Source organism: Patagioenas fasciata, chromosome 1 (genome assembly GCF_037038585.1).
Source record: "Patagioenas fasciata isolate bPatFas1 chromosome 1, bPatFas1.hap1, whole genome shotgun sequence".
NCBI classification, from domain to species: Eukaryota; Metazoa; Chordata; class Aves; order Columbiformes; family Columbidae; genus Patagioenas; species Patagioenas fasciata.
Window position 1 is genome coordinate 17,671,125 of NC_092520.1, and position 26,511 is coordinate 17,697,635.

The 26,511-nt window shown below is 38.9% G+C and overlaps 1 protein-coding gene across 8 annotated transcripts in view; it reads left to right on the forward strand.

Annotated features, from left to right (window-relative positions):
* GRIA4 (glutamate ionotropic receptor AMPA type subunit 4) overlaps positions 1-26,511 on the forward strand; it is a 231,852-nt gene that overhangs the window by 124,439 nt on the left and 80,902 nt on the right. For all 8 annotated transcript variants that reach the window (XR_011737309.1, XM_071803674.1, XM_065831859.2 and 5 more), the window contains exons 4-5: positions 9,126-9,310; positions 25,741-25,794. Coding sequence is in view for 7 of the 8 variants with exons in the window: in XM_071803674.1 (XP_071659775.1) it covers positions 9,126-9,310; positions 25,741-25,794 (239 nt within the window). In the remaining variant the exon portion in view is untranslated. The remainder of the gene's footprint in view (positions 1-9,125; positions 9,311-25,740; positions 25,795-26,511) is intronic.

Sequence of the window (26,511 nt, forward strand, 5' to 3'; positions counted from 1 at the left end):
TAGTATGTGACAATATAATTAAAGACAGTGCCATAATACATTAATTAGAATACATTAAGGTACTGCTAATTTTAAGATATGCCAGCTCTTGAGTGCTTTAGCTTGCAGTCTTAATATTATTTGACATGGTTCTTTTGGATGTTGTTAACACAAAGGTCTATGTACAATTGTATACCATTACAAGGCAAATAAAATCCTATTAAATTGAGACTAGAGAGGTAAGTTGTTGGGACGCTAGCAACTTCTGGAAAATAATTTTGCGTCAATGAAGATAATGTGTGAGGAAGACAATTAATTTGTATCAACATTACAGGCTATAGGTTTTAGTGAAATGAAGAATTTCTACTTTAAGACATTGCGCTAAAGAAGAAAATGTTAAGCTATAATGTATAAAAGCAAGGAGTATTTACAACTAGCTGGATATTTGTCAGACAGTAATGAGAAGAGCAAAGAAAAAAGGTAATAAGTTCGATATTTGAACATACTGTATTTACTTCCAAAATAAGTTCAATTTTGCCTGTTTTTTCTCCTTGTTTTAAAAAATACTGATACACGTCAGCCCTAATGATCACCCTAAGATGACATACGAGATAACTGGTTATTCAGGGAGACTGTATACCCTCTATAGTTAATTTAAAATGCTGGTCTGACAGAAAGTAAACCTAGCCAGCATCACTGCTGGTTTTGTTTGTGTTGTTTTTTGGGGTTTTTTTTAAGGTAATAGTTTGTGAGGTTCTAATAACACTCAAATTACATACAGTTTCTGATTTAGCAGTCGAAGTTCTGCAGTAAGAATTTGACAGAATTTGCGAAGAATGTGCCTTCGTTGCTGCTTGTAAACTTCAGAGAAGCCAAAGACTTCTCACCTGAGCCAGCTAAATAATAGGCAAAGAAAAGCAAAGAAAATATAAAATGTTAACAAAGTATGTAAATGTACTTTTGGCATATATCTGTAAGTATGCTTGTATGTATCCATCTCTGTGCACTCTTGTCATAAGAAAGGTGCTGCATTTTGATGTTAGTTTGAAGGCATTTGGTGAGATGGGAAGGGTAATGCTGTCTGAGAACTGTGAAAGAACAAGAACAACTATCAGTGGCTCTCCAGTTTCCACTCATCTCTATCACTTAGTGTTTTGATGAGACACCTTTACACTCTATTTCATGTGAAGGTTGCAGACTCTGAAATGCAAAGAAGGGGAAAAGTCTTCCTGCAGAGTGGGTGTGGCATAAATGGGACCTGAAATAGCCTGAATCTTTGTTCATGAATTCCCGCTGTGGAGTAAGCCAAACCTGCTCCCATATGCCCACTGAAAGCATATAACTTACATTTAAGGCTTTTCTTTAAAAAAAAACCAAAAAAACAAAAACAAAAACAAAAACAAACAAACAAAAAAAAACACAAGGTCACGGTTGCGATATATTGAAAGCATTTTCTTGTAACTTTATGTCTTCGTCAGGAAAATAGGATTAGTAAATACTGAAGACGAATTTGCACAGGTACTTACCTCTACAGAATTAAGGGAGAGGAGGACAGAAAGTCTGACCATAAACTACTACTAGAACTTGTTTCAGAGGTGTCTCACAACACCAAGAAGCTGTTCAAGGTTATGGATCTCAGGGAGGCAATAGTCACAAATGCAGACTATAAAGGATCCTTTATCATCAAATATTCTGAAATATGACAGCAAAACAGCTGTCCAGGAGATGGCTAAACTGGATCCATCATTTCCTCAGTTTTGTTTCAGAACCATCTGTAATAAAATTATCCTGGTCATTGATAGTGTAGATTACTTAATTTACAATATACATCATAACAGATAAATTTGAAAATGCACGGAATTTGGAAAGCTAAGTAAACCCAAACATGTTTTTTGGTTTTCTTTTTTAAGAACAAATCACGTGAAATAAAAAGAAATTCCTTGCATCACAAAGGAACAGGTTTTGTAGGCATTGGGAAAAAAAATAGATGTCTCATTTTAGAATGATTTTTGCACATTTTGCATGAAATTTTGCTAAATGCGTGTATTGGGTTTGTGTGGCAAGGTTTCCCCTATGTCCAACAGAGCCAATGCCAACTGGCTCCGAGATGAATCCACTGATGGCCATGGCCAAGCCTATCAGTGATGGTGGCTGCACCTTTGGGATAACATATTTAAGAAGGGGGAAAAAAAACAACACATGCACAACAGCAACTGGAAGAGAGGAGTAAGAATATGTGAGAGAAACAACCCTGCAGGTGCCAAGGTCAGTGAAGAAGGCGGGCAGGAGATGCTCCAGCCACTGGAGCAGAGATTTCTCTGCAGCCGGTGGTGCAGATCATGGTGAGGCTCTGTCCCCCTGCAGCCCAGGTCCCATGGTGCAGCAGATCTCCACCTGCAGCCCAGGGAGGACCCCACACCAGAGGGGATGGATGCCAAAAAGAGTTTGTGACCCTGTGGGAAGCCCACACTGGAACAGATTCCTGACAGGACCTGTGGCTCTGTGGAGAGAGGAGCACACACTGGAGCAGGATTTCTGGAAGGGCTTGTGACTTCCTGGGGGACCCAGGCTGGAGCAGTCTGTTCCTGAAGGACTGCACCCCGTGGAAGGGACCAAGGCTGAAGCAGTTCATGAAGAACTGCAGCCTGTAGGAAGGATCCACATTGGAGAAGTTCATAGAAAACTCTTTCCCATGTGAGGGACCCCATGCTGGAGCAGCAGAAAAGTGTAAGGAGTCCTCCCCTGAGGAGAAAGGAGCAGCAGAAACAACATTTGATGATCTGACTGCAACTCCCATTCCCTGTCCCCCTGTGCAACTCAGGGTGATGAGACTAAGAAATGAGGAGTGAAGTTGAGCCTGGGAAGAAGGGAGGGGTGGGGGGAAGGTGTTTTTAAAATTTGGTTTTATTTCTCATTACCTTACTCTGATTTGATTGGTAATTTAACTAATTTCTCTGAGTTTAGTCAGTTTTGCCTGTGACGGTAGTTGGTAAGTGATCTCTCCCTGTGCTTATCTCAACCCACTAGCCTTTTGTTATATTTTCTCTCCCCTGTCCAGCTGAGGAGAGGAGTGATGGAGTGGCTGATATAGTGGCTTTGGTGAGCACCTGGTGTCCTGCCAGGGTCAACCCACCAAAAAGGAGCTAAAGAAATTTTGTCTTGATGAAATTTGTAGAAGATATGTAGAACACCAGTCACACACTTGAACTTAGAAGTATATGAGGTTCACTGTCAAATAAAGAGGTATTAAGTAGTGATCCATTCCGGTTGCAGGTTTTGCCAGTATATTTGTTAATGACTTGGATGAAGAGTTCTAGAATACAGTTGTTAAACTTGCAGATGATAAAAAGTTGAGAGGGTTGTGTGCACTTTGGAGTACATCTGTAAAATACATCATATTTTGACCAGTGCACTTCAGGAAAGACTTGGGTCAATTGCAACATATCGAGAGGAAAGTGATGAAAACTGTCAGAATCAAAACTAAAACACGTTTCACAAAGAAAACTGGAAAGAATCATGTTTCAGCAACAGTAGTGCAGACAGAAATGAAACAGCAGTCTTCAGTTATGTAAGCCATTGCTTTAAAGAAGGGAACAAACTGCTCTACAGGCCTACTACAGATAGGACAAGAATGAGTGGCTTTAAATTGTGCCAAGAGAGACTTAGGTTAGACTTTAGGTAACATCTCCTGACGATAAGGATAATTATGCAATTAATATATTTGCTAGGAAGTTACTCTTTAGACATTTTCAAGGCCAAAGAAAGATATCTGCCTAGAATGATTTAAATATAATTTATCTGTCTTGGGGGATGGAGGGAGAGAGAGAAATACATGGGATTATTTATTGAGCTGCCTGTCTTATTTTCCAGTCTGCATGTCATTTCTGTGAATTAGAACCAAGAAGGACTTGGAACACACCTGTAGTTCTAGCTTTTACACTGTTGTCTAAATTGATGAGATCGTACGTACTTGTTGAATGCTCTGGCTCCAACTCCACATGCAAAGAAAATCGGGCATGCAAATGAGTTATCGTGTGTCAAAGGTTATATGATAGAGTTTCTAAATCTTGCTGATTGTGTTTGAATTCTGAAAGCTGTATACTGACCAAAATTTAAAACAAAACCATATATTAATAAAAAGGGATTGATCATACTGAGGAAAACTAGAATACAATTGAGTTTGATGTTTGTAGCTATTGTTGAATGTACATTCATGCATCAGTCATACTGTAAATTTCTTGTATGGTTTTCATCACTGTAGTGTCTGAGTTCATCTCACCAGGATTTGGCTAGATAAATGGCAGTTATTTTCACTAAACCTCATGTCTAGACTCCTTCGGTTATTCATTGGAGAAATAGAAAAGCACCTCTGAGATAGATATCGAAGAAAAAAAATGCTTTTTTTATGGGGTATATGTCTCTCCTTTGAAAGCCTGGATTATTAGCTTAGACAACTACTTCACAGACAGCTAGAGCTAAGTGACATGAATCCAATCCTGAATGTCAAATATATTGGCTTATCCATACTAAATGATTTGATCATTTATTCTTCACTTCTGCTGTGTTGGATTTATAACAAATTTATTTCTTCTTCTGATCCTAATATGAATTCCAATAGATGGAAGTAGCATTCATAAAATAGCTCCAGCATTTCAGTGTCTGTGGCTGTTGGGATCATAGCTAATCTTGGGAATAGGATCAATTCCAATTTGAAAGTTAATTGGGCCCAGAAAGAGAAGAAAATGAATTTGCATCTCAGTAATGTGCAGTATATGATCCTCATCCTTGGAAAAGACCCATGTTTATCAGAGATGTTTTCTGCTGCTGTGGCCAGAACAAATACGTTGCATATTCTGCTTCCAAGTGTATTAACCTGTTAACTTGTGTCATTTGGTATTGTCAGTCTGCTAGCCAGGGTAAAATACAGTAATAATATGTAAATATTGCATCCTCTTCATCATAGAAAATCAATATTAAGTTACTTCCTGCACAATAATTCCAAAATAAAAAATATTACTGGGTGTGCTGATGTTGGGAGCAAGCAACCACTTTGCTTTCTGTCTCTTTGCAAGGCCATTATGAATGATTGCATGCACTTAGAGGGGTGGAGGAAATGGTTTCCCACAATGAAAAGGCTGCTGGAACATTAAAATTATTGAAATTTAATTATAACACTGTGATTGATTGCTGAAAAATTTCTGGTGAAAGCAAGCAAGCAAGAAGAAAAAGAAAAAAAAAAGGGGGGGTGGGGGGTTGGAAAAAAAGGAAACAAGCCAAACATGTGCACTCCAGCAGAAAAATAAGTCAAGAAAATGCTTCTCTCTTCAGTTTATTCTGAACACACTGAAGAAATTTAGATATCAGATTTTACTTTTCATTTAAATGGAAATAAATGAAATTAAGTCATCGACTGCTGAAATTAAATTGGATAGAGGAAAGCCTAGCTGGTACAGCAGAAGACAAATAAAAAAACTTGAAAGGCCACTGAACTTTCAAAATCAAAAAGATTACCTGTGACTTCAGCTACTTGGGTGGAGGGTGGTTGTGTATAGGCTCCAATTGCAGCAATGTTGCGGTGACTTAAGAGCAATCCTGGGCTCCCAAACTCCTGCACTTACAGTGTATTCTTAAATACCCAAATTAGTCAACTGTTTTACATACTTTTGCCTCCAAAATAATTGGCTGTAGCCAATTATTTTGGACAAATAAGCATTCTCCTCAGCATGTCTTGATTTTATGCCAACTGAGCCTGTGAATGCCTTTATTCATTCTATTTAAACTCCACCCTTGTCAGTCTATTAAAAATTGTTCCTGCACCCTGATTACTTGCACAGGGATTCTGAACTCTTCTGATGGAGATGTTGCACCATATCCAGTTTCTACCATTTAGCTGTGCGTGAAAGACATAGTACTGTAAAAACTCACGTCTGCATGCCAGCTATTGACAAGAAGCTACAGAAACTTCAAATACCGAAATGAAGGCAGTTGCTAATGAAATGTGGCAAGTGAAACCTTGATCCAAGGTGGAAGAAAAGCTTTTCTATGTGTTTGTTTGATATTTGTGGTGCTTTATGCTGGGATAAATTCCCAGTTTGATCAAAACACATCTTGGTAAAGTTGTCCAAACAAAGTAAGAAAGGAATTGAGGGGATGTCAATTGCAGTTACAAACACCATTCATTCTGAATCAAAGAAAATGTTAATTTGTGTCAGGAAGCTGAATTAAGTAGAAGTTGACTGCCTTTGTAGCAAAGATCAAGTCAAAGTTACAGTGTAATTGAAGCAGGAACCCCTGTAACACTGGAGTAGTTTTAATGTATGGCTATATATGGAAATGAATAGGAAATGAAGCAAGAAATACAATGTTTGGGAAAGAATCTCATCATGATTTGCAGAGATAATTACAGGCAAAAAGAGATTGAATATAGCAACAGGAAAAGCAGAATAATTATGCAGCAATTAACAGGAAAGCTGTATGATTCTTTGAAAAAAATAACAGTGATTGGGTTAAAAATATATGCTGTGTACAGAAATGGCTTAATACTCAATACATCAAGTATTTTAATTCATTTCCTAAGATAAAATACTGGTTCATAAAATAAATGTCTCATTTATATGACAAAATGTTATGCATTTTATGTATGCATTATAAATGTTTGTATTTTTATCTTTAATATGTCATCTGAATTAAAAAAAAAAAAAAAAAAAAGTGTTCATTTCAGAGTGCTACTTCCTAATGGTAAGAAGATACAGATTTTAAGTTAATATTTCAAGGACTGCAAATGTCATAGGAGCCAGTAGAAAAAGAGCTGCTCCTGGATTTGCAAGAGAATTAGTGTCTCATGCATCCTGAATTTTCACATTCTGATAAAACTGTTGTCTACATTTATTTTACTGGAGGCAAACTTAGGTTTTGTTGGGTTTGTAGGTCTGCTGATAATTAATTAGTTAGCAACAGCACACTCCAAAAACTCTTTCTGACTTGTGACTTAGAAAAATTTCTCTTGCAGTCTGTGGAAATGTCTGATAGTACTTTTTATGGGAAAGCTGTCATGTGGTGTCATCTTCAGGTGCATTAAAATCACAGTTGGGGGTCACTGCACTCAGGCATGGAACCCTCTTGTCAAGAGAGAAAGGAGCCACCACTGTGTAGCTGCATCACTAAGGGTAGTTTTCAAGAGGTGAAATCTTTAATTTAAAGCAAGGGGGAAAAATCTGCTAGATAATGAGTAAAAAGCCGTGATATTTTGTGTTATGATTCTAGATGGGGGACCTTTTCTGAATTGTAGCATTTGTATCAGTATGTTATTGACAAACATATCTGTCACAGTATCACAGTATGTTTGGGATTGGAAGGGACCTCGAAAGATCATCTAGTCCAATCCCCCTGCTGGAGCAGGAACGCCTAGGTGAGGTCACACAGGAACATGTCCAGGCGGGCTTTGAATGTCTCCAGAGTAGGAGACTCCACAACCTCCCTGGGCAGCCTGTTCCAGTGCTCTGTTACCCTCACTGAGAAGTTTCTTCTCAAATTTAAGTGGAACCTCTTGTGTTCCAGCTTGATCCCATTACTCCTTGTCCTATCACTGGTTGTCAGCAAGAAGAGCCTGGCTCCATTCTCATGGCACTCACCCTTTATATATTTATAAACATTAATAAGGTCACCCCTCAGTCTCCTCTTCTCCAAACTAAAGAGCCCCAGCTCCCTCAGCCTTTCTTCATAAGGGAGATGCTCCACTCCCTTAATCATCTTTGTTGCCCTACGCTGGACCCTCTCCAGCAGTTCCCTGTCCTTCTTGAACTGAGGGGCCCAGAACTGGACACAGTATTCCAGATGGGGTCTCACCAGGGCGGAGTAGAGGGGAAGGAGGACCTCTCTCGATCTACTGACCACCTCCCTTGTAATACACCCGAGGATGTCATTGGCCTTCCTGGCCACAAGGGCACAGTGCTGGCTCATGGTCATCCTGTTGTCCACCAGGACCCCCAGGTCCCTTTCCCCTACACTGCTCTCTAATATGTAATTTCCCAGCCTATACTGGAACCTGGGGTTGTTCCTGCCCAGATGCAGGATTCTACACTTTCCCTTGTTAAATTTCATCAGGTTATTCCCCTTTTTGTCCTTTTTGTCTTTCTTAAACGTAGACTCTGGATCTGAGGTGTGCAAACTTCATTGCTTTAAACAAATTCACCATTTATTCTAGATATAAGATGTAATTACACATGCTTCTTACTTCAGGAACTGGTTGGGCAAGTCAAGGCTAGACTTGCGAGCTGTCCTGAGATACGTCATAAGCTCCTCAGCTGCCTCTGCACCGCTCATCCCCAGTGAGAAAAAATGAGAAGAGGGAAGAACGTGAAGGGCTGGTGTGTCAGGGGACACTCAGGATGTTGGCAGGGAGCCTGCCCTGTGGGTCCAGGTGGAAACTTCTGTCAACAGGCTCAAAAATGACAAAGGGGACATCAAATACTGATAAAAAGCAATAATCCTGCCAGTAGTAATAATTAATGCTGCTATAGTGCCCTTCATTCATTGACCTCTAGGCACTCTATGCACATTGATGAAAGCTTATATAGGATCTCTGAAATAGCTCAATATAATTTCTGTTCTCACATCTATACTGGCATATATATGTATAAATAAATTTAAAAATGAACTCTTCTTAAGAAGCATTAAAAGCTGCTTGGATTAAATGTTGACCAAAAAATCCAACCAAAAAAAGTCCAACCGAAAAAATAGCAAAGCACTTGAATGTCTAACATACTACTTTTCTAATGTACAAATACTTCAGGGGAATGAGTAGGCTCAGATTTTCTCTTCACTGTATCATGAAATGCCTGGATAGAGAAACCTGTACAAAACCAATCTGAGAAGCTTAGTCCTTGACTGTAAGCGTTTCTGTGTATAAATCAAATGATGATTATCCATAATGCTGAGAATCATTCCAAGGATTCTGATCACACCAATTGTAATTTCCGTTAATTGCATACCGTGCACTGATTATGGATAGCAGCATAGGTAGAGATACAGTTTCATTCCCTTCCCTGCAGAAGCAAGTATTAAGAGACATAATATTGATTGAGGGCAATTCCTATTCAAAAAATGCAATACTTGTGTTACTAATGTATTGTATCCTTTTCTTTTAGGTTATTCAATACTTCAAGCTATTATGGAAAAAGCGGGACAAAATAGCTGGCAAGTCAGTGCCATCTGCGTGGAGAATTTTAATGATGCCAGCTACAGGCGGCTTTTAGAAGACCTGGACCGAAGGCAAGAAAAGAAATTTGTAATAGACTGTGAAATAGAGAGGCTTCAGAATCTCTTAGAACAGGTAATATCTGCTTTTAATGTCACTGTAAGCACATTACTGAAACTCCAGATGAGCTACCATTCTGCATTGCATTTTGTTTGTTTTCTCGACTGAAATGAGATTACTTGCTCTTTCTCTTTGTTTTTCTTCATGGGCCTATATTTGTCCATCCATTTGCCAGCTCCATCAGTGCAGTGACCCCCCTTTCCCGCTCTGCATGTCTGCGGTTGAAGGATGCCGGCAATCAAGGCAGCTGCACATCTGGCCCCGCATCCCAGCACCTCCATGCCTGATACATCTCACATCAGGGTCTTAGGGCTGACAGTGTAGCTTAATTATCAAAATTCCCTCAGTCTGTACCTTCAAGGCAGTAAAACTCAGTTTTGTCTGAAGAAAAAAAATCTTACTTGAATCCAGTGTTAACTTTCTGTTCACCATATATCAATTTCTACCCAAAAAATGCTTTAAAATTATTATTGCAGATATTTAAATTTATAGTTTTATTACCTTAGCAGAGTATTTATGAACATAAAGAGCAGTAGAATAAAGATGCTATTGAACTGGGAAGAAAGGTCAGGTTCTTCCACCAGTTATTCGTGGAAAGCTGGCATTACATAAAGAAAATACTAGGCCAGACAGACTGGCTTGCAGTGGGTAGTACCTATGCTGTGAATATAAAGTGAATATAAAATCCTACTGCTCTGATGTGGCAAATCTATCTCTATATAGTGCTTATGTATGAGCTCTTTCTTAAATGACGGAAAAAAGAAAATAGTGCTCTGAAAGGAGCATTTTGTCAAATGACGGGAAAATAACTTAGGGTTAACTATCTGCTTCTCGCATGATCCCACATATTATGCTGATGTGCTGCAAGTGCAGCGTTTGGTACCTGCTGCTGCTGCTGGAGGAGGACTTGCAGGGACTGAATGCCATCTGCTGGTGGTCGATCCTCCGCCGCCCCGCTGCTTCTCTTTCCTAGCGCATTAGAGAATTTCGAAGATCTTATTGCAAAAACGTTCATGATGCATCTGGCGCTGAAGTCACGGAAATATGAAATGTTGATTGTGATACAGAAAGGCATAAAATAGTACTCATAGAAATGTATACTTGAATTTTGCTTTCACTGGCAGAAAGTAAAGAGGGAAGCTGAGAATTAATAGGCTGATTTAACAAGGGCTTTTTCTATGACTGTTGCCAAGAGAAGAATAGATGATGCCATATTGCTATCAATATTAATTTGGCCATTTGTTTTTAAATTCTGAATGGCAGTATGTTTTGACACCTGCTTTCTATAGCTTATAATGGAAACCTCCCCAAGTTCAGCCTATATTGTAGTAAAACAGAACACCCATTTGAGGGTCTTTTAAAACATATTCAGTAAAATAGTTTCTCTCTCAGCTCTGTGTGTTTGCACGTGTGTACATATCTGATTTCTTTTACACGGAATGCAAATGTGACTTAGAAAAAGCATGCAGTATTGCCATAAGTCGAAGTACACCCACCATCCTGCGTAGGTGCATCTACTGAATATCCACTCAGTTTCAAAGCAAAATGAAGTCATCCAGTACGCATTTGGATCTCACTGATCTCATGTGTACATTTTATTTGCTTCCAGGAGCTATTTCTCATTTTCTTTCCAGATTGGCACCTGCATAGCCAGTTCCTTTTTAGGAACATAACTGGTGCTCTTTGTTCACATCATGCAGAACTGAATTGGATATTGATGTTAATGTCATTAGGTTTTGACCTCCTCTGACTTCCTACCGGTCTGGATTTTGCATGTCTAAAATAGGTACTTAATGCAGGCATGGTAAGTCATAAAAATGAAGTGCCTGGCCTCAACAAACTGAATCAGATCTGGTGAATTTGGCTAATACCTCTAGAGGACAAGCCCGAAAGCTAATTGAGTCCTGTTTCCATTAACTGCACAGGGAGAATGAAGAGTAGGAGTTAACACCTGATTTACAACATACCTGTATCTTAGTCTGTCATACATTCACTTTTAGGAAGTGATTCATCTGGCTGCTGTCTAATTTTGGGTGGGATTAATTTTACCCAGGAAATGAGCTCTTCTTGTGCGGGTATTTATTCACACCTAAGTGCAAAGTCTTTGCCCTTAAATCTGTGCTAATGAAGTGAGAGAAATTGTTTTTTGGGCACGTGTGTTCCTTTTTTTTCTCAGTAGTGACTGTGCATATATACATGAATACGTATATATATATATATACACTTACACTTGGCCTAATTAAATTGGAATTCATATATTTCAGAGTATTTCTGTAATTTTCCCAGATTGTGTGAATTCTCTTCTTCACCAACATGCCTGCGGATCATCAGATCATCTCCATCCTTCCAAAGGAAGGCCACTGTACAAACAGGAATAGCATTATAGCCAGGCTAGACAAAGTACGCAGAAGTGCAGAATAGCTGCAGCTTTACTCTCCACTGTGCAGGTCCTGGGTTCCTGCTAACAGACTTGAAGTGCTGGTTTGAGGCTCCAAAACGAAAGCATTTTGCCTTCAGAGATCAAGTGCTGCTTACAGATGGGCAGTCAGAAACAGTCTTGGCCACAAAAACTTTTGAACTGCCAACAACAAGACTGAAACATAAAGAGCCTAGCCCAGTGTAGAAAATGCAAAATAACAGCTATTTTAAGATATCAGCCATTGACTTTTTCCTTTTGCGTGAAGGTTTTTATAACCTGTAGCAGACAGGTAAGGTGGCTTCACAAACGGACTAAAAGTCAGTGTGCTCTTCTCTGCATACACAGAGGAATTGATTAAGCTTCAGTGACTCTAATTAACTCAACTTTCCTGCCTAGTTCTCCTGTAATTGAGAGCCTAAGTTGTGACTATGCTGTAATACTTCGCAATGTACAAGTAAATGTTCTGCAGAACATTTAGGAAAAGTAATTAAATCTCAGTAATGAGACCGTAACTCAAATTGCATTTGCCCTTAAATCTATGCTAATGAAGGGAGAGAAACTGGCTTGTGGGCTTGTGGGTTTCTTCTTGAGTGACTGCCCATGTATTTAGACTTTCACACTTCTCATGGCTGTGGACCTCAAGCAGTGAAGACTGGAGACTTTTTATCTGGGTGTGTTTAAAAAATGAGCTCATGCGCTGCTCCCCTGCCCATCTCTGGTGCCCACTTACCTGACCTGGCATCTTCTGCTCGTTGTCCTCTCCCAGCCGCTCAGCTGAGAAAATCAGCACCTTGCTGTTTCCTCACTTCTTGTACAATTTTAATCTTACCTTTTTCTAATTCTTTTTATCTCCTATATTTTTCTTAGTTCATTAGTTTTTCTCATTTATTTTCTCCTCTCCATGTGCCTTGGTGTGTGTAGAAGCTGCCTCGACACTCCATACCTGAGGCTTGTCTTAAGGGAAGATTTCTCTCCTGGAACCCAATGATGTATCTGAAATCCAGGATCCCCTTCTGTGCAACCCAGGATGTGCATTTTTCATCATACAATCTTTCAGGTTTCTATGTTTCTGTGGTGAGGTTGATGTTTTGGGCAAGACTCAAACCTGTACTCCTTTTAACAGTGAAGTATAGAGAGATGGAGTTTAATTTCAGATTTCTGTTCTAGAAAGGGGGAGAAGGGCCAGCATTAATTTCAGGAGATGGATTCAACCTGCACACAAGTGTTTATATCACGTTTCCCCAGATTGCTGCCTTCTGTTTTAGCCTCAGAAAAGATCTCAGATCTTACTTCTCTAGGCTATGCTAAGGCTATGCTCTTCTTCTTTGGTCATGCTCACCCACACAAGACCATACAGTCTCCAGTAGAAAATGGAGAAATTTGGGAGTGATTGGAAACCAAACAGCATGGCTCAGCTCAAAGCACTGTTTAAATGCAACACTGGAACAAAACATCCATTTCTGCAGTGTCACAGAGCTGCTGCTTTGATTCATCAGTGAGACAAACAGCATCTTCAGCCTGACTCAGTAGATCTCCACCTACTCTTGAGAATCTTCTGTAGCTTAAGCATAGCAAGATAATTTTAGCTCTTTTTTAGACTTTATTCTCAAGATGGTGAAAGAACACCCTACATCCTTAATATCTTACAACGGCCATAACCAGGGAAACCTTTTTTGTTACCTGTGAGTGAAACTTCCCCTTTGCACTCCTTTGGCAGAGTTTATCATCCTGCAGTCCCAGACTCTGAAAGACATAAAGACTTTCGCTGTAATTGTTGTCTTTACTTGCCCATTTCAAGCGGTGGCACATGATTTGCCCTTGGGGAGGGCGAGCAAATCCTGACCCCTTTTATTTCACCGGTGTAGACCTGGTGTATGACTGGGGGTGGTGTGGACTGTTCCCTCACCAGGGCCTCTCAGGGCAGCCTTGGCAGCAGTGGTGCTTTGGGCAGCTCCACAGACCTTGACACAAAGGGGTGCAATGCTTGACATGACCACTGCTGCTCATCCCCAAAAATAACTCCCAAACAGTGTGTTTCAGTCTTGTGCAGGAACAGCAAAAGCAGTAAAATGAAGGTGGAAGTTGTACCTGCCCTTGGCAGGGGCGTTGGAACTAGGTGATCTTTAAAGTCCCTTGCAATTCAGACCATTCTATGATTTTATGAAGATGTATTTCATGTCAGCTTTCCCCAGAACTTCCAGAAAGTGTGTTTGCATTTTGAAGAAAGCACATATACTCTTTACAGTTATGGAGGGTTCTTTATGCTTAACAGAGTGTTTTATAGAACCTCGTAAGTGATCTCACTGCAGCTGATTAAGTGTCTCCCCGGTTTGCTTACTTGGCTTTTTGTTTCATCTGTTCATACACAGTTATAAAAGTATGCCACATGTTTTTTATTTAAAACATAAACTGTGATAATCCTTTATTTATATTGCATAAATGACTAGAAACAGAGACAAAACCCTATTTTCTCACACATGTGGAAGCAGAGATTGTTTTTGCCATTACCTTTCCAGCTTAGCAGGACAAGATAGAAAAAATCAGCTAAAACAAAGAAACAGAAAGATAAAGTGACATCTCTGCTCTTTTATACAACAGATAGAGCTTATATAGCAGAACGCATTTCTAGTGATTCATATTCTTCTGTCAAGGACCGTTATGTCCCTGTTTATCAACATCCCTTTTTTCACGTCACTTTCAGCAGGTGGTCTTTTAAAAGCACAAAAATATTCTGTTTGAATTAAAGGATGAAAGTCAGTGAGAGACATGGAAAATTCCCTGTGTGTGTCTTGTCATTCCAAGTTGTGTTTCTAAAGTGCTGCCCTGCATAATATGGAAAACTTTCTGCTTAAGATGAAATTAATAGTTGAAAAAAATAACGTTGTGATTTCCATTTCATACCAAACTAATCCTGTAACACTGGCAGCGAGCAGTACAGCAGCTGAATGGTCTGGGCCAAAGCAGCCATTTACTGCACATGGCACAGCAAGAATCAGGCCCATATGTTTCTCTCACTTTTCACTAGGAGTTTTTCTTCTTTTATTACTCCTTCTTTTCAGTTCATTTTGCTTCCTGCCTTGAGACGTAACGTATCTATTTGCACTTCTGGCTTATTCACTGAAAATTAGAAGTCAAGTCAGCCTAAAAATAAAGGGTGTATCTACCAAAATTAGAAAATAGTTACTTTCATCTTAGTATATCTTTACTGTATTTCTATTTGGAATAGAGAATTCATGTTTCAAAATAAATATGCCTACAAAACGAAATGTGTTTTTATTTATTACCAAGAAAGACCAAACAAAGTTAATACCGGATACCTATTTAAGCTGAACTTATGAAACCCGAAGTCAGGCTTCCCAGTTTAACGGGTTTTTTTTCTCATTTTATTCTCATTAGTATTTATTCATTGCTTAATTAGTATCAGTATAACCCAAAGCAATCCAGAAGCTACAAATAGCAGAAAAAGTGTTTAGAATTACTAAAACAGTAAGGACTGACACCCCCTTGGTTTTTCTGGACTTTGTTTTTCTCTCTTTGACTACTACCACCAGCACCATAAAAATCTTCATCCCCAAAATGCACTGAGCAAGCAAGAAATAGCACTTACTATGGCTGGTCAAGAAATACGTGCAAGTTGACAGCACTCACGTGCTGTCTAGTAGCTGTCAGATGGGAGATCTAATGTCTGGGTCCATCTTGTCCTTTTAGTGGCAAAAACTTCTGATTTTCTGTTCTCCTCCCAGCGGACAGTATTAATAAGGACTCTTAGATGTCTTAGATGTCCTAGGTGTCTTAGACAATGTCTTAGTGGCATTGTCTTCCATTCAAATATAACTGAAATTGCCAAACGTGTTAAAATATATTTTACTGCCAAATTGATAGACAGACCCAAAGACAGCTCAGTAGAACAAATATGATTTCCTTAGGAAAGAGGACTAAAAATACAATGCAAGTTTTACTTGCATTTGGTTAGTTGGAATATTTTACCTTCGGTAAACACATGCCATAGATTTCTTTTGTGATTTCTTTGTTTGCTAACTGGCAAGCAAGAGTGAAGTCTAATAAAGTGACAAACTTTTGGTCAGATTTGAAAAATAACAGAGAAAATAATTTTGAAGATTTCAGTGAAAACATATGTTATTTGTTCAGCCATCATATTTGTTCTTTTTTCTTCTACAGACACTAATAACACTTATTACTAGAGAAGCAGACTGTCATTTGCTCAGCTATAGCTGGTCTCAAAGCTATTACTTATAGTTTGTTCAGTGCTCAGAAATGTGTTCAGATATACAATGAAGTCAATGCTCCGAATAGATTTTACAATTAAGCTGAAAAGTGTAATATAAGAATCATTTAGATAATGATGGATAGTTTGCTTAACTGTAAATACTTTAGCCCTTTTCTTTTGGTCTTTCCCTTTTTTTTTTTTTTTTGTTTTGTTTTTGTGGTTTTTTTTGTTTTGTTTTTGTTTTGTTTTTTTTTTTTTTCTGTTAATCTATATCTAAAGGACATTTAAAATTATGTGAGGAAGCTTTCAAAAGTGCGAAATGCTGAAGTTGGACGTTAACAGTTACGGTTCCCCGTTTCTTTTTCTGCCAGAATCCTCATTGTCAGCACATATTAAACACTGCAGTGCAAATAAGGTATCAGAAAAAAGACTGGAGTCTTGGAGCTCTGAGATTTGTTTCTAGGCAGATTTTTGCCCCATTTTGAAATTCAGGCTGTGAAGCACTGACATGAACAGCTCTATTCTACAAACAGAATAACAGAATAACTGGGGTTGGAAGTGATCTCTAAAGGTCATCTGAACACTCCTGCTGCTCAAGGGAGCAAGCTTAGATCAGGTTACTCATCCAGCCAAATTTTGAATACTTCCAAGGATGGAAATCCCACAACCCCTTTATGCCATGTTTCAGTACTTTACCACCTCTTGGTGAAAAAAAAAAAAAAATAAAAATTTCCTGATATCTAGCAGAAATTTCTTGTGTTGTGACCTGTGTCCTTTACATTTTGTCCTGTTGTTGAGCATCTCCAGGAGGAGTCAGATACCCTCTTCCTTATACCATCCCATTGAGTATTTATACATATTACTAAGATCTGCCAGAGCCTTTTCTTCTCCAGGCTGAATGATCCCAACTCTCTCAGCTTCTCCTCATATGACAGATGCTTCAAGCCCTCAGTCGCCTTTGTGACCCTTCTCTGGGCCTGCTCCAGTATGCCCATGTGTCTCTTGTACTGAGCAGCCCAGCACTGGACACAGCTCTCCAGATGTGCCTCCCCAAAGCTGAGCAGAGGGGAAGGATTGCCTCCTTTGACCTGCTGGCAGTACAGCCCAAGAGGCTGTTGTCTTTCTTTGCCATGAGGATGCATGACAGGCTCATGGCAAACTTGTCTACCAGAATCCCCAGGACCTTCCTGCAAAGCCTGTTCCCCCTCGGTGTGTACCCAGCCTGTCCTGCTGTGTTTGTTGACTTAAGCTGAGAGTTATGCCAAAAAACAAGGCACACATCTACACAGATAAGCTAGTTCATTTCTCATTACTCTGTTTGCACACCTATAGGCAGGTCTAGAGGTAAAAATACCTTATGAGTGGGTGAACTGTGTATCATCTTATATTGAATCTCGCGAACACAAAATATGTTTGCATCAGAAACAGCTAGAAGGAATACCAGGGTGATCAGTTCAACCTCTGTGTTACTCTAAGTGACCACATCTAAAAAAATCCTTCACTAAGCCAGACAACATGCTTCTCCAGTATTTTAGTTCCTTGTTCTCTGCTACTGAATACTCTGCTACTTCTTCCTAATTTCTGGTAGTCCTCTTGGGTAGATTTTTACTAGGAATTCAGTTTAACTGTGTCTCCATAAGGAGCTTCATGCAAAGCTCAGCAAAGCAAACTGAAAAACACAGGCTAACTGTAATTACATTTACCTGGGACCTTTATGTTTACTTCTTTCTGAAATAATATATTGCTATTTCTATTATAATTTCTGTTTTCTCAGTCTTCTCCATATGCAGTAACATTTATAGTGGCTTTTTCTATATTTGTACACACAAATACGCACATACACATATACACATGAACATGTACAGGACTCTGTTCAGCAAAAACACATTTCTCCTTTCTGCAAGAGTGGCAATGGATTTCTTTTCTTCTTCCATCTGCAACAGCTCCATCCTCTCCCACCCATCTCCATCTGACAAAGTTCAAACCTTAGCACTCTGTGTTAGACATCTTCCAAGGTGTCTACTGTGAGCAGCAGCATCTTCTGAATTTCACATAGTGAATCAGTTTTACTGTCAGAGATCATCAGTCTGGCTCCTGGTCTACCAGGCAGGCTGATTCCAGACTTTTTTTCTTGCTCCCTGCCCTCCCCTGCACGTAAGAATTTAACAGGCTGTTTTCCAGTAGACGAGCACTTTTCTCAGCTCTGTCAATGCTCTGTATCAGCAAGATCAAGCCTGACTGCTCATCTAGGTCTGTATTTGCCTTTAAAAAGAGAGGTGAAAACTGCTGTGCAGGATCTGACACATACTTCAGTGTACACAGTTGAATTGATACATAATAATAAAAAGTATGTACATTGTAATAATAAAAATTAAACATGGATGTAAAGTTGACACATAGCAAAGTATTAGTGCAATAAATCTAATCTTGTAAAAATTACAACTCGACAAATTCTAATTAATAAGAGCTAACAATACTTATTAACAAGCGTGTTAGGGAAGTAGCTGCACAGCGTCTTGGACGCTGTTCATAGTTGTCTAACTAACTCATTTTTTCAGCGTGTTGCTTGACATCACTGATCCTCAGCTTTCCCAGCCTTAAAGAGCCTTGAGGTATGTAGCTGAAAAGTACCATGTACATGTCAGCACTGAGAACCAAATCTCACTGATGGCTAAAATGGAGCAGGCTGTCACAGCAAGATTGATTATTGTTGTTACCATCAAAATGAAACTAAATAAATGTGTGAGTGGCAAAAAGTACAGAAGCTGACATATTGCACTCCTCCTTGGACTGCTCTTTGATATTTTGCCACAGGAGTGCTAAACTTGAAAACGTAATGTTTGACTGCTCAGTTTCTCTAAATTAATCAAGTTGTAAATTTAGCTGTTTTTAAAAACTTTTTTTCTCATCTTAATTTCCAGTGTGTCTACTAACTGAATCTAGCAAATAGAATTCTTTCAAATGGTATTTAGATCACTAGCGTAATTAATTTAAAATAATAATAATAATAAATTATAACACAGTATATTAATAAATCACAACAAAGTACTTACAGGAAGGCAGAAATTAACTAGACACATGAATTAAATAGAGTAATGGCTCAATCATTCCTCCAAAATTTGTTCTGCTTTCCTGTTTGTCATGAACACAGCAGTGCATTAGCACAAAGAATTACTAGCACAACACATAGGTAAGTATTTTGCAAGAAAATGCATTGCTTTTACACGTAGTTTAGTTGCGTAATGAGGATTTCTTTATCCCTTGAGTCAGAAATTGTGCGGACTGCCTCCCATTTCCCTCTGTATCTTTTTGATTTGCATGAACAAAATTCAGGTTTAGTTCTGTTCACACAGAGCCACAGGAGCAGATCATTAGTCAAAGAATTTGGTATGTGCACAACACACAGTGATATGGGCTGGTAGCAGCATTGTTGGACTTACACTACTTCAGGGACACAGTAGCAGCTCCCTGTGCATCTCTTGAGTCCCAGGGGGTTTGAGAGGTTCATAAATTGCCTTTTCCTCATCATTCCTTTCTCTCCATGCTTTTTTTTCCCTGGAGGCCTGCGAAATTGCTTCTAAGCTACACCGTAATGTCAATGCAAACTGATAGCTCTTCTCCTTGAGGGAGCCAGCTGCCGGCACTGCCACCAGCATCTTCCTCGCACCGCTCTCTGCATCGGCTCATTTTCTGTCTTGCACACAATAAAAGTCCTACACTGCACAGTAACAAAAACACATCTTGTGACTGCACCACACAACAGATGAGGTTTGGACCTGAGAAATAGGTTATTTCAGTTACTGAAAAGAACAAATAGGTGGTAGAAGACAAAGGATGAATACAAAAAGTTTGGAGGATTTGAAAAGTGACCTTCTTCTTACACCCTTCCTCTCTTTCCTCATCTCCTTTTTCCCTACAAGTCTGCATATGCCATGTATCTCTGAGTGAGCTTTTCACAGGAGTAGGATCTGGATGCAAAAGGCTTCAGCAGCAGCAGGAGGTAACCAGCTATGCTCAGGGCACTGGGTAATGGCCTTTGAGCCACCTCCTCGGGTTTTCTTACGTGGCAGCTGCTTGTGCCAGGCAGGGCTGTGCTGAGCAGGGGCTGTGTGGGAAGGATCCTGCCCCTTCCCATCACTCTGCAAGCTCAGCGCCCGCCTTTACAACAGGGAAAGAAATGCCGATTTGTAAGGACCCTCTTCTGGTTCGTTTGTTGCCTTCTTTAGCATCCTCTCTGGTGGCTGTAGGCTGTTAACAGTCCGCCCTTTCCCCAACAGCAGTGCCCTTTCGTGAGCAATAGCTGTTAAAATTAAGCTTATTTCTCAATTGCTTTTTTATGGCTTAGTAAAAGATTTATCCTTGCTTCAGATATTGTATAAAATCCCATTTCAGTTGTGGTTTATATCATCACCATTTCTACCACAATATTTCAGGTCAAAGTCTCAATCTGCCATCTTTAACAAGTCTCCGCTCTTTTTATATTGTGTTAGACAGACTTCATTTTATTGCAGGTGTTCTTTTTCTTAAGGCAGTGGATTGTGACACAATAGCAAAGAGAAAAACCTTTGTTAAAGTCCCGTTGGTAATGCAGGGCTATTTGAAGAGATTGTAGAGAGAAGAGATATAACTGAAAATAAGTCCTTTTTACTCCAGCTGTACTGACCTCCATCTTCTGGAAATCGTAACTGGGGACATTTCCTGCTACAGAAGTTAAGCATTCTTTTAAAATGACTTATATGAAATATCTATTTCATAGTAGTAGAGAACAGAGGATGACTTGAGGCCTGATTCTCTGTTCAGATGCTGATGTAAGTCTGGAAATGGTTTTATCAAAGTCAGTGAACTTGCCACTCCGGGGGGAAAAAAAAAAGACAAAAAAAAGAATCAAAGCAGACACTGGTAGCTTTTCTTTTCAATAGTGGAATAGTTTCTGAATTTCATGAGCCAGGCTATTGTTCAGCTAAATGGAAAAAACAGGATTGTATGTTAAAGTCAGAAAGTTCAGAATTGTGTCTAAAGCTTAAGTTGAATTCAGATCTCACTGCCCCTGCTTTTATCACACTTTAAAGTCAATGCTGTAATTCTAGTTACTTTTGATTACCAGGGGAAAAACTGAAATCAGAATAAGGTGTTTTCTTAATTGCAGTTTGGTAGATCAGCAACTAAATATTCTCACAATGTACTATTCTTTTTAGTTTCTTATACATAAATGCATTTGGTAATGTGAATAAAGCCTAAGGCTGGCTTTTTTTTCAAAGTTCCCCTCTCTGAGGACACTCACATACAGAATGATATTTGCAAAGAAAAAAAAAAGTTGCATTCTGAAACCACCTTGATAATGTAATGGCCTTAATATTTCACTTTCTTTGATTCGATCCTGTTACATTTACTGAAATGAAGTGTTCACTCATAGTTTGACTACTGGATAATACATGGAATGGCTCTTGTTGTCTCCCCTGTTAATGGCAATTTGGAAAGCAGATTGTATTTTCTTATTCATTCTTTCTCAGAACAGTGTTATTTAATTATTTCTTCAGTTTTACAAATAAGAGTATAAAAGAGCTCCAATTCTAGGTGCTAGCCATCTCATACCTTAAATTAAAACACAGAAATCAATATACAAAAGCCAGTGCAGAATCCTGCTTTACCTTGCCCTCATCCTTCCCCAAAGAAGTCACAAATCAGTTCACCCTTCCCTACACCTTCTTCCCAAGACCTCCCTGGGAAAGCTGAGATCACCTTAAATTCTCATGCAACAAAAACCAGATGCAATATCTCTATGTGTTGTTTAAGGAGAAATTAGAGTGGGACTACAGAGCAAAAATAAATGTTTAGAAGATGTAAGTGAAGAAGTACTATGTGAGTGGGGGGAATGGATTTGATCCCACTCACTCAGGTGTCCCAAAGCAATGAAAGGGACAGTGACACATAGAGAGGGTCTTTCCTGACCTACCAGGACCCTGACTTACCATATCAACAGTTTCATGGTGTATCGCTGCCTATGTGACTAGCAAAACCCATCTATGATGCTTAGCCCTGTGCTCAGGTTTTGCAACTGGCCAGGGTGAGAACCAAGCTGGAGCTCCTGTTCCCTGGGGCAGAGGCACCATGGGTGGCTGTGGCAGCATCACCTTCTCTTCAGGGCCTTGCTTTAGCAATGAAGACAGTCCTCACTGCCCACCTTGTGCTATACATGGGCCTGCCACCTGCCCCATGGATGCTCAGGACCTGTTTAAGAGTGTGGGACCCACAGGCACACAGAGTATCCTAGTTGGTGGCAGGAATGTGCTCTTTTGAAGTAATCTCCTGATTGTGACTATTTACTGTGCTGCATTTCACATCAAGGGTGGACTCAAAATACGTAAATTGGTTTTCTTTTGGATGGTGCCACGCAAGAACACTCTCTCGTCTGTCAAAATCTCAGTAGTGCTTTTCCCTTTCAGAATAGATTTGCTGGATCTTTTACCTGCCCCTTCTGCTCTGCCGTAGAAGAAAAATATTCTTCCCTCACTCACCAGCACTCGTCTGTTTACTTCATGGTTCAGGGCAATATCGACTGTCCCGTGTATGGAATGTGTGAGGTCTTATCTCTGTTAAAGTTCTAATCACTGCTAACCAGTTAAAGAACAGAAAACAGAAGTGTGAAAGTTTGCATTGCAGACTGCGTAGCTGTCAGAAACTTTGCTTGTTGTGAAATACTGAAGTTTGTTGCTTCGATTTATCTCAGTGAGGAAGGATAGTATAGAGAAAGGTGGTTCTTCGGGCAGCAAGAACTCAAATCCTATTTTATAGATCATGATCTGCAGCTTGGAGTATTCCAGAAAGGTGACTGTATGTATGTTTTTGATATTCAAAAATATGAGATGGTCATGGAAAGCTGTTTAACTAAACAGGGACTTTTTTTCCTAAACGATAAATAATTCCTGGTTTGCAAACTGTGTGTGATCAATAACCATAAAAATTTCAAATTCAAAATCAGAATTGTATCCAATCTTAGTTGGAAATGCAAGCCATATAGCATCATTTCTCTGTCTGCCTGATGAACATTCTTAGGATGAAATTTGTCTCAGTTAACATTAGGGATATAAAATGTAGGTGTCTACATCAGAGCTAATCATCATCAACTCTTTTTCTAGTCAGTGCAGAAAAATATGTACTTTCAGGGCACAAGCCATCTAATTAATTTTAGACATGTGCTTTAGGATAAGATGAATCATTTCCTCAAAGTGCCTGCTCTTTCCACTGACTACAAAGGAAGTTAAGACAACTACATGATACATAAATGCATACCTTTATCACTCACCCTAAGAGACAAGTTTTGAGAGAACACACTGGAAAATTCAAATCTTGATTTAAAAAATGTTCTGTATTGTTCACATCAAATCCAAGAAGTCTGCAGTGATATCTACATGAATTTGTTAGAAACAAGCACATCAGCAAATCTGGTTAATCACTTGCAGCATTTACTGTGACAACTATGGATATGTCTCTGATGTACCTCAACCATTACAGGTTGATCCTGTGGTTGACTGATACGTTGCAATGATCGTCACAATTTGTGTTATGAAACCAAACCAGGGAATAGATCACTAAGGGTGTTAATTGTCAAAGCCACATCGGCTTCCAAGAGCTCGAATGGAACTGCAGTAATTTTTCCAAGCTAGGGATCTGATACACGGTTGCCACATCACATCTTAAATAATGCTGGTCCACTTACATTCAAATGGTGGTACTGTAGTTATTTAAAAATGTGAGCTTTTCAATGTGCTTTTTAATCTGTGTCAGTTTCCTTGTAATGGGGAGGTAACCATATTTTCGTTACCTTGTGTTGCTGAAGAAGTACAGATGTAAAAGCCCCCCGAGTATAATTGTAGCAATGGCATTTATGCACTGATCTTAATGGGAATTTGACTGAGTCCAAAATAAGCAATTTATTTATATGAAGGTTGAAAATCTGGTCATGGCTTGGGGGGGACAGTTTCTTTTTTTTAGCTTTTGCTTTTTTAAATATGAACATTTTAGCTATAGACTATAAATACAAAATAGAGGCTGGGACGCAACAAGAACAAAAGGATAATAGACAAATTGTTTATTTACTTTATTACTTTCAAATAATGAAATCAAAACAGTTCTGACAAGATGCCACACCCCATCAATTTTCCCTTCAACTCTGATGTAGAAGCAAATTGACTTACTGGAACAATGGAGCCAGGAGTCAGGGATTTCCAAGTCTTAATCCAGACTTAGATCCTGGATCCTTGTGTGTCTTTGACTAAATTATTCAGTCCTTCAGCAACTTGTCTCTCATCTCCAAAACGTGATGTTATTTTTTACTGTGCTGGGAAAAGGGGCTGCAAGGCTTAGTGAAGGTTTGTTCTGTCTTTTGGACATGAGATGTGACCCATAAAGCCAAGAAGTTGCCAAGTCTTCAGGACAGGACCTAGGGCTAAGATTTCAAAGCAGGAAAGGAGGCAGATCTAGGTTTCCCATTACTTACTGAGTAAGCTGCACTGCATGCAAAAACTTTTGGCTGTGTCTTATTTATTCATTTGGAAGGAAGCTGAAATGCTTTGTGGAGATGAGTACATGAATGGGAAAAAAAAAAAAAACAACACACCACACACACACAAAGAGACCAAAAAAACCCCATATTTGTGCTGTAATCAGTCTTTCTAAATGAGTGGTAAACTAGCAAAAGTAAGAGTCAAAATAACTCTTTACTGATATTAAATCTAAGCTGCATATCACAGGTATTAATGTTAGTTTCTTTAGTAAAAACAGCTTTAATCTGCAATGAAACTATTAACACCGTTTTCTACTGATAAAATATTCTCTCCTCATTTTTTATTTTCAGCACATTAAAAATAAGATGCATTCCATCATAGGAATGGCAATGATATTGATACAAGGCAAAGGCTGACATAGTTTTTGTCTAAACCCTGTTGCTGATCTTGCCATATTGGGGACTATTGCAGCTACTCATCATGGTTGTTCCCTTTTTGCATCACTTGATGCTGTATTTTGGTTAAACACTCTAAGGCAGCCTCGATGCCCTTTCTTGCTAAGTCCCTACTCATACCTGTTCCCAAAGTCTTTAGCAAATTACTAAGAGCTGAATAACACTTGCAGTACTTGGCTACCTCAAGGGCAAACAGCTTTGAACAGTTTTGATCCCAAGAGATGAAAACACAATTTGATGCATAAATTCCACACTTACTGAAAATGAAAAAGTGTGTCAGCAGGTAGGCTTTCTAGCTAATGTGTGAGCTCCTCTTTCTGAATTTGTATCCCGTAGCTAATTGCTCTGTTTAATAAAAGTATATACTACAGTTACATTTTCAGTCATACAGAAAACACTCAGATTACCAGTTAATTACAGGGTGTTTCAAAAAGACGGACCCAATTTGAGATCACTTTATCTCTGCAACCAGGAACTGCCCATGATTGGAACTCTTACAGTCCGTACAGCAGGTGGAGGGAACATAGAGCATTCGTAAAAAGGTTACTAAAACTTGATAACTCATTAAACCATTTGTAAATTTGTGTGTAATTGTAATATGTTTGGTCCATCTTTTTGAAACACCCTGTACTTTACTCACTTTCATTTTAGCCTTTTCTCATGATTAAGGACCTGGAAAGTTATAGCTACTTTATTGGAGAAAGACTCTCAACATTATATTACTGATGTTATACATTTCAGAATTTATATCTATCTGGCTATGAAAACACCTGTCTAGAGAAAACAATATGACATTGTTTGCTTTTTTTTTTTTTGTTGTTCTTATTTCTCTCCCACAGATCGTAAGCGTGGGAAAGCATGTTAAAGGATACCATTATATTGTTGCCAACCTGGTAAGATACTTTTCTAGAATTATATCACTGCTCGGTAAGTGAAACACTCGGCTTTATTTTGAAGTTGTAGCACTTCACACAGCATTTCCCATTTGTCACTAATATGTGGTTGCACATAGTACTGTCTTTATGGTGTGTAAAAGAACTTAGTTTTGTTGTTACAGCCATCTAGACAAGAGGGGCACAATGTTACGCTCTTAAATTTTATCAAACTCAATGTAGCATAAAGGACTGCTAAGTGTATTTTGTGAATTAGAAGTTACAGAACTACACTATGATTTTTTACTATTTTTTTAATATTAGTAACGTAACAATTATTGAGGTGAATTTTCTAGATTCTCCAGGGAATATTATTTTTGCTGTAAGATCAGCTATTTCCGGTCAAATTACTAGTGCCGTATTTTCACTCTTAAATCTAAACTGCGCATTAACACATATAATGTTGAGAAGAGGGTAAAGAAAGTGTAAATGCAGTGTTTTATTATTAAAATAAGCCATTCTTTAAGCTGAAATACCTGCTTGGTGAAGCACAGTGAATGTAGGACAGAGTCTAATGTATGCTTTAAATTGTTTTCTTTTTACTCTCCCTCAAGGAATTTTAGTTGACGTGAAATATTTCATCGTGCTCTGCTGTACTTGTACTTTAACTTGAGATCACTTGAGATTATTTTTAAGACCTCAGGCATTTTAAATGAGTCATGTCTATTCTCTTAGGTC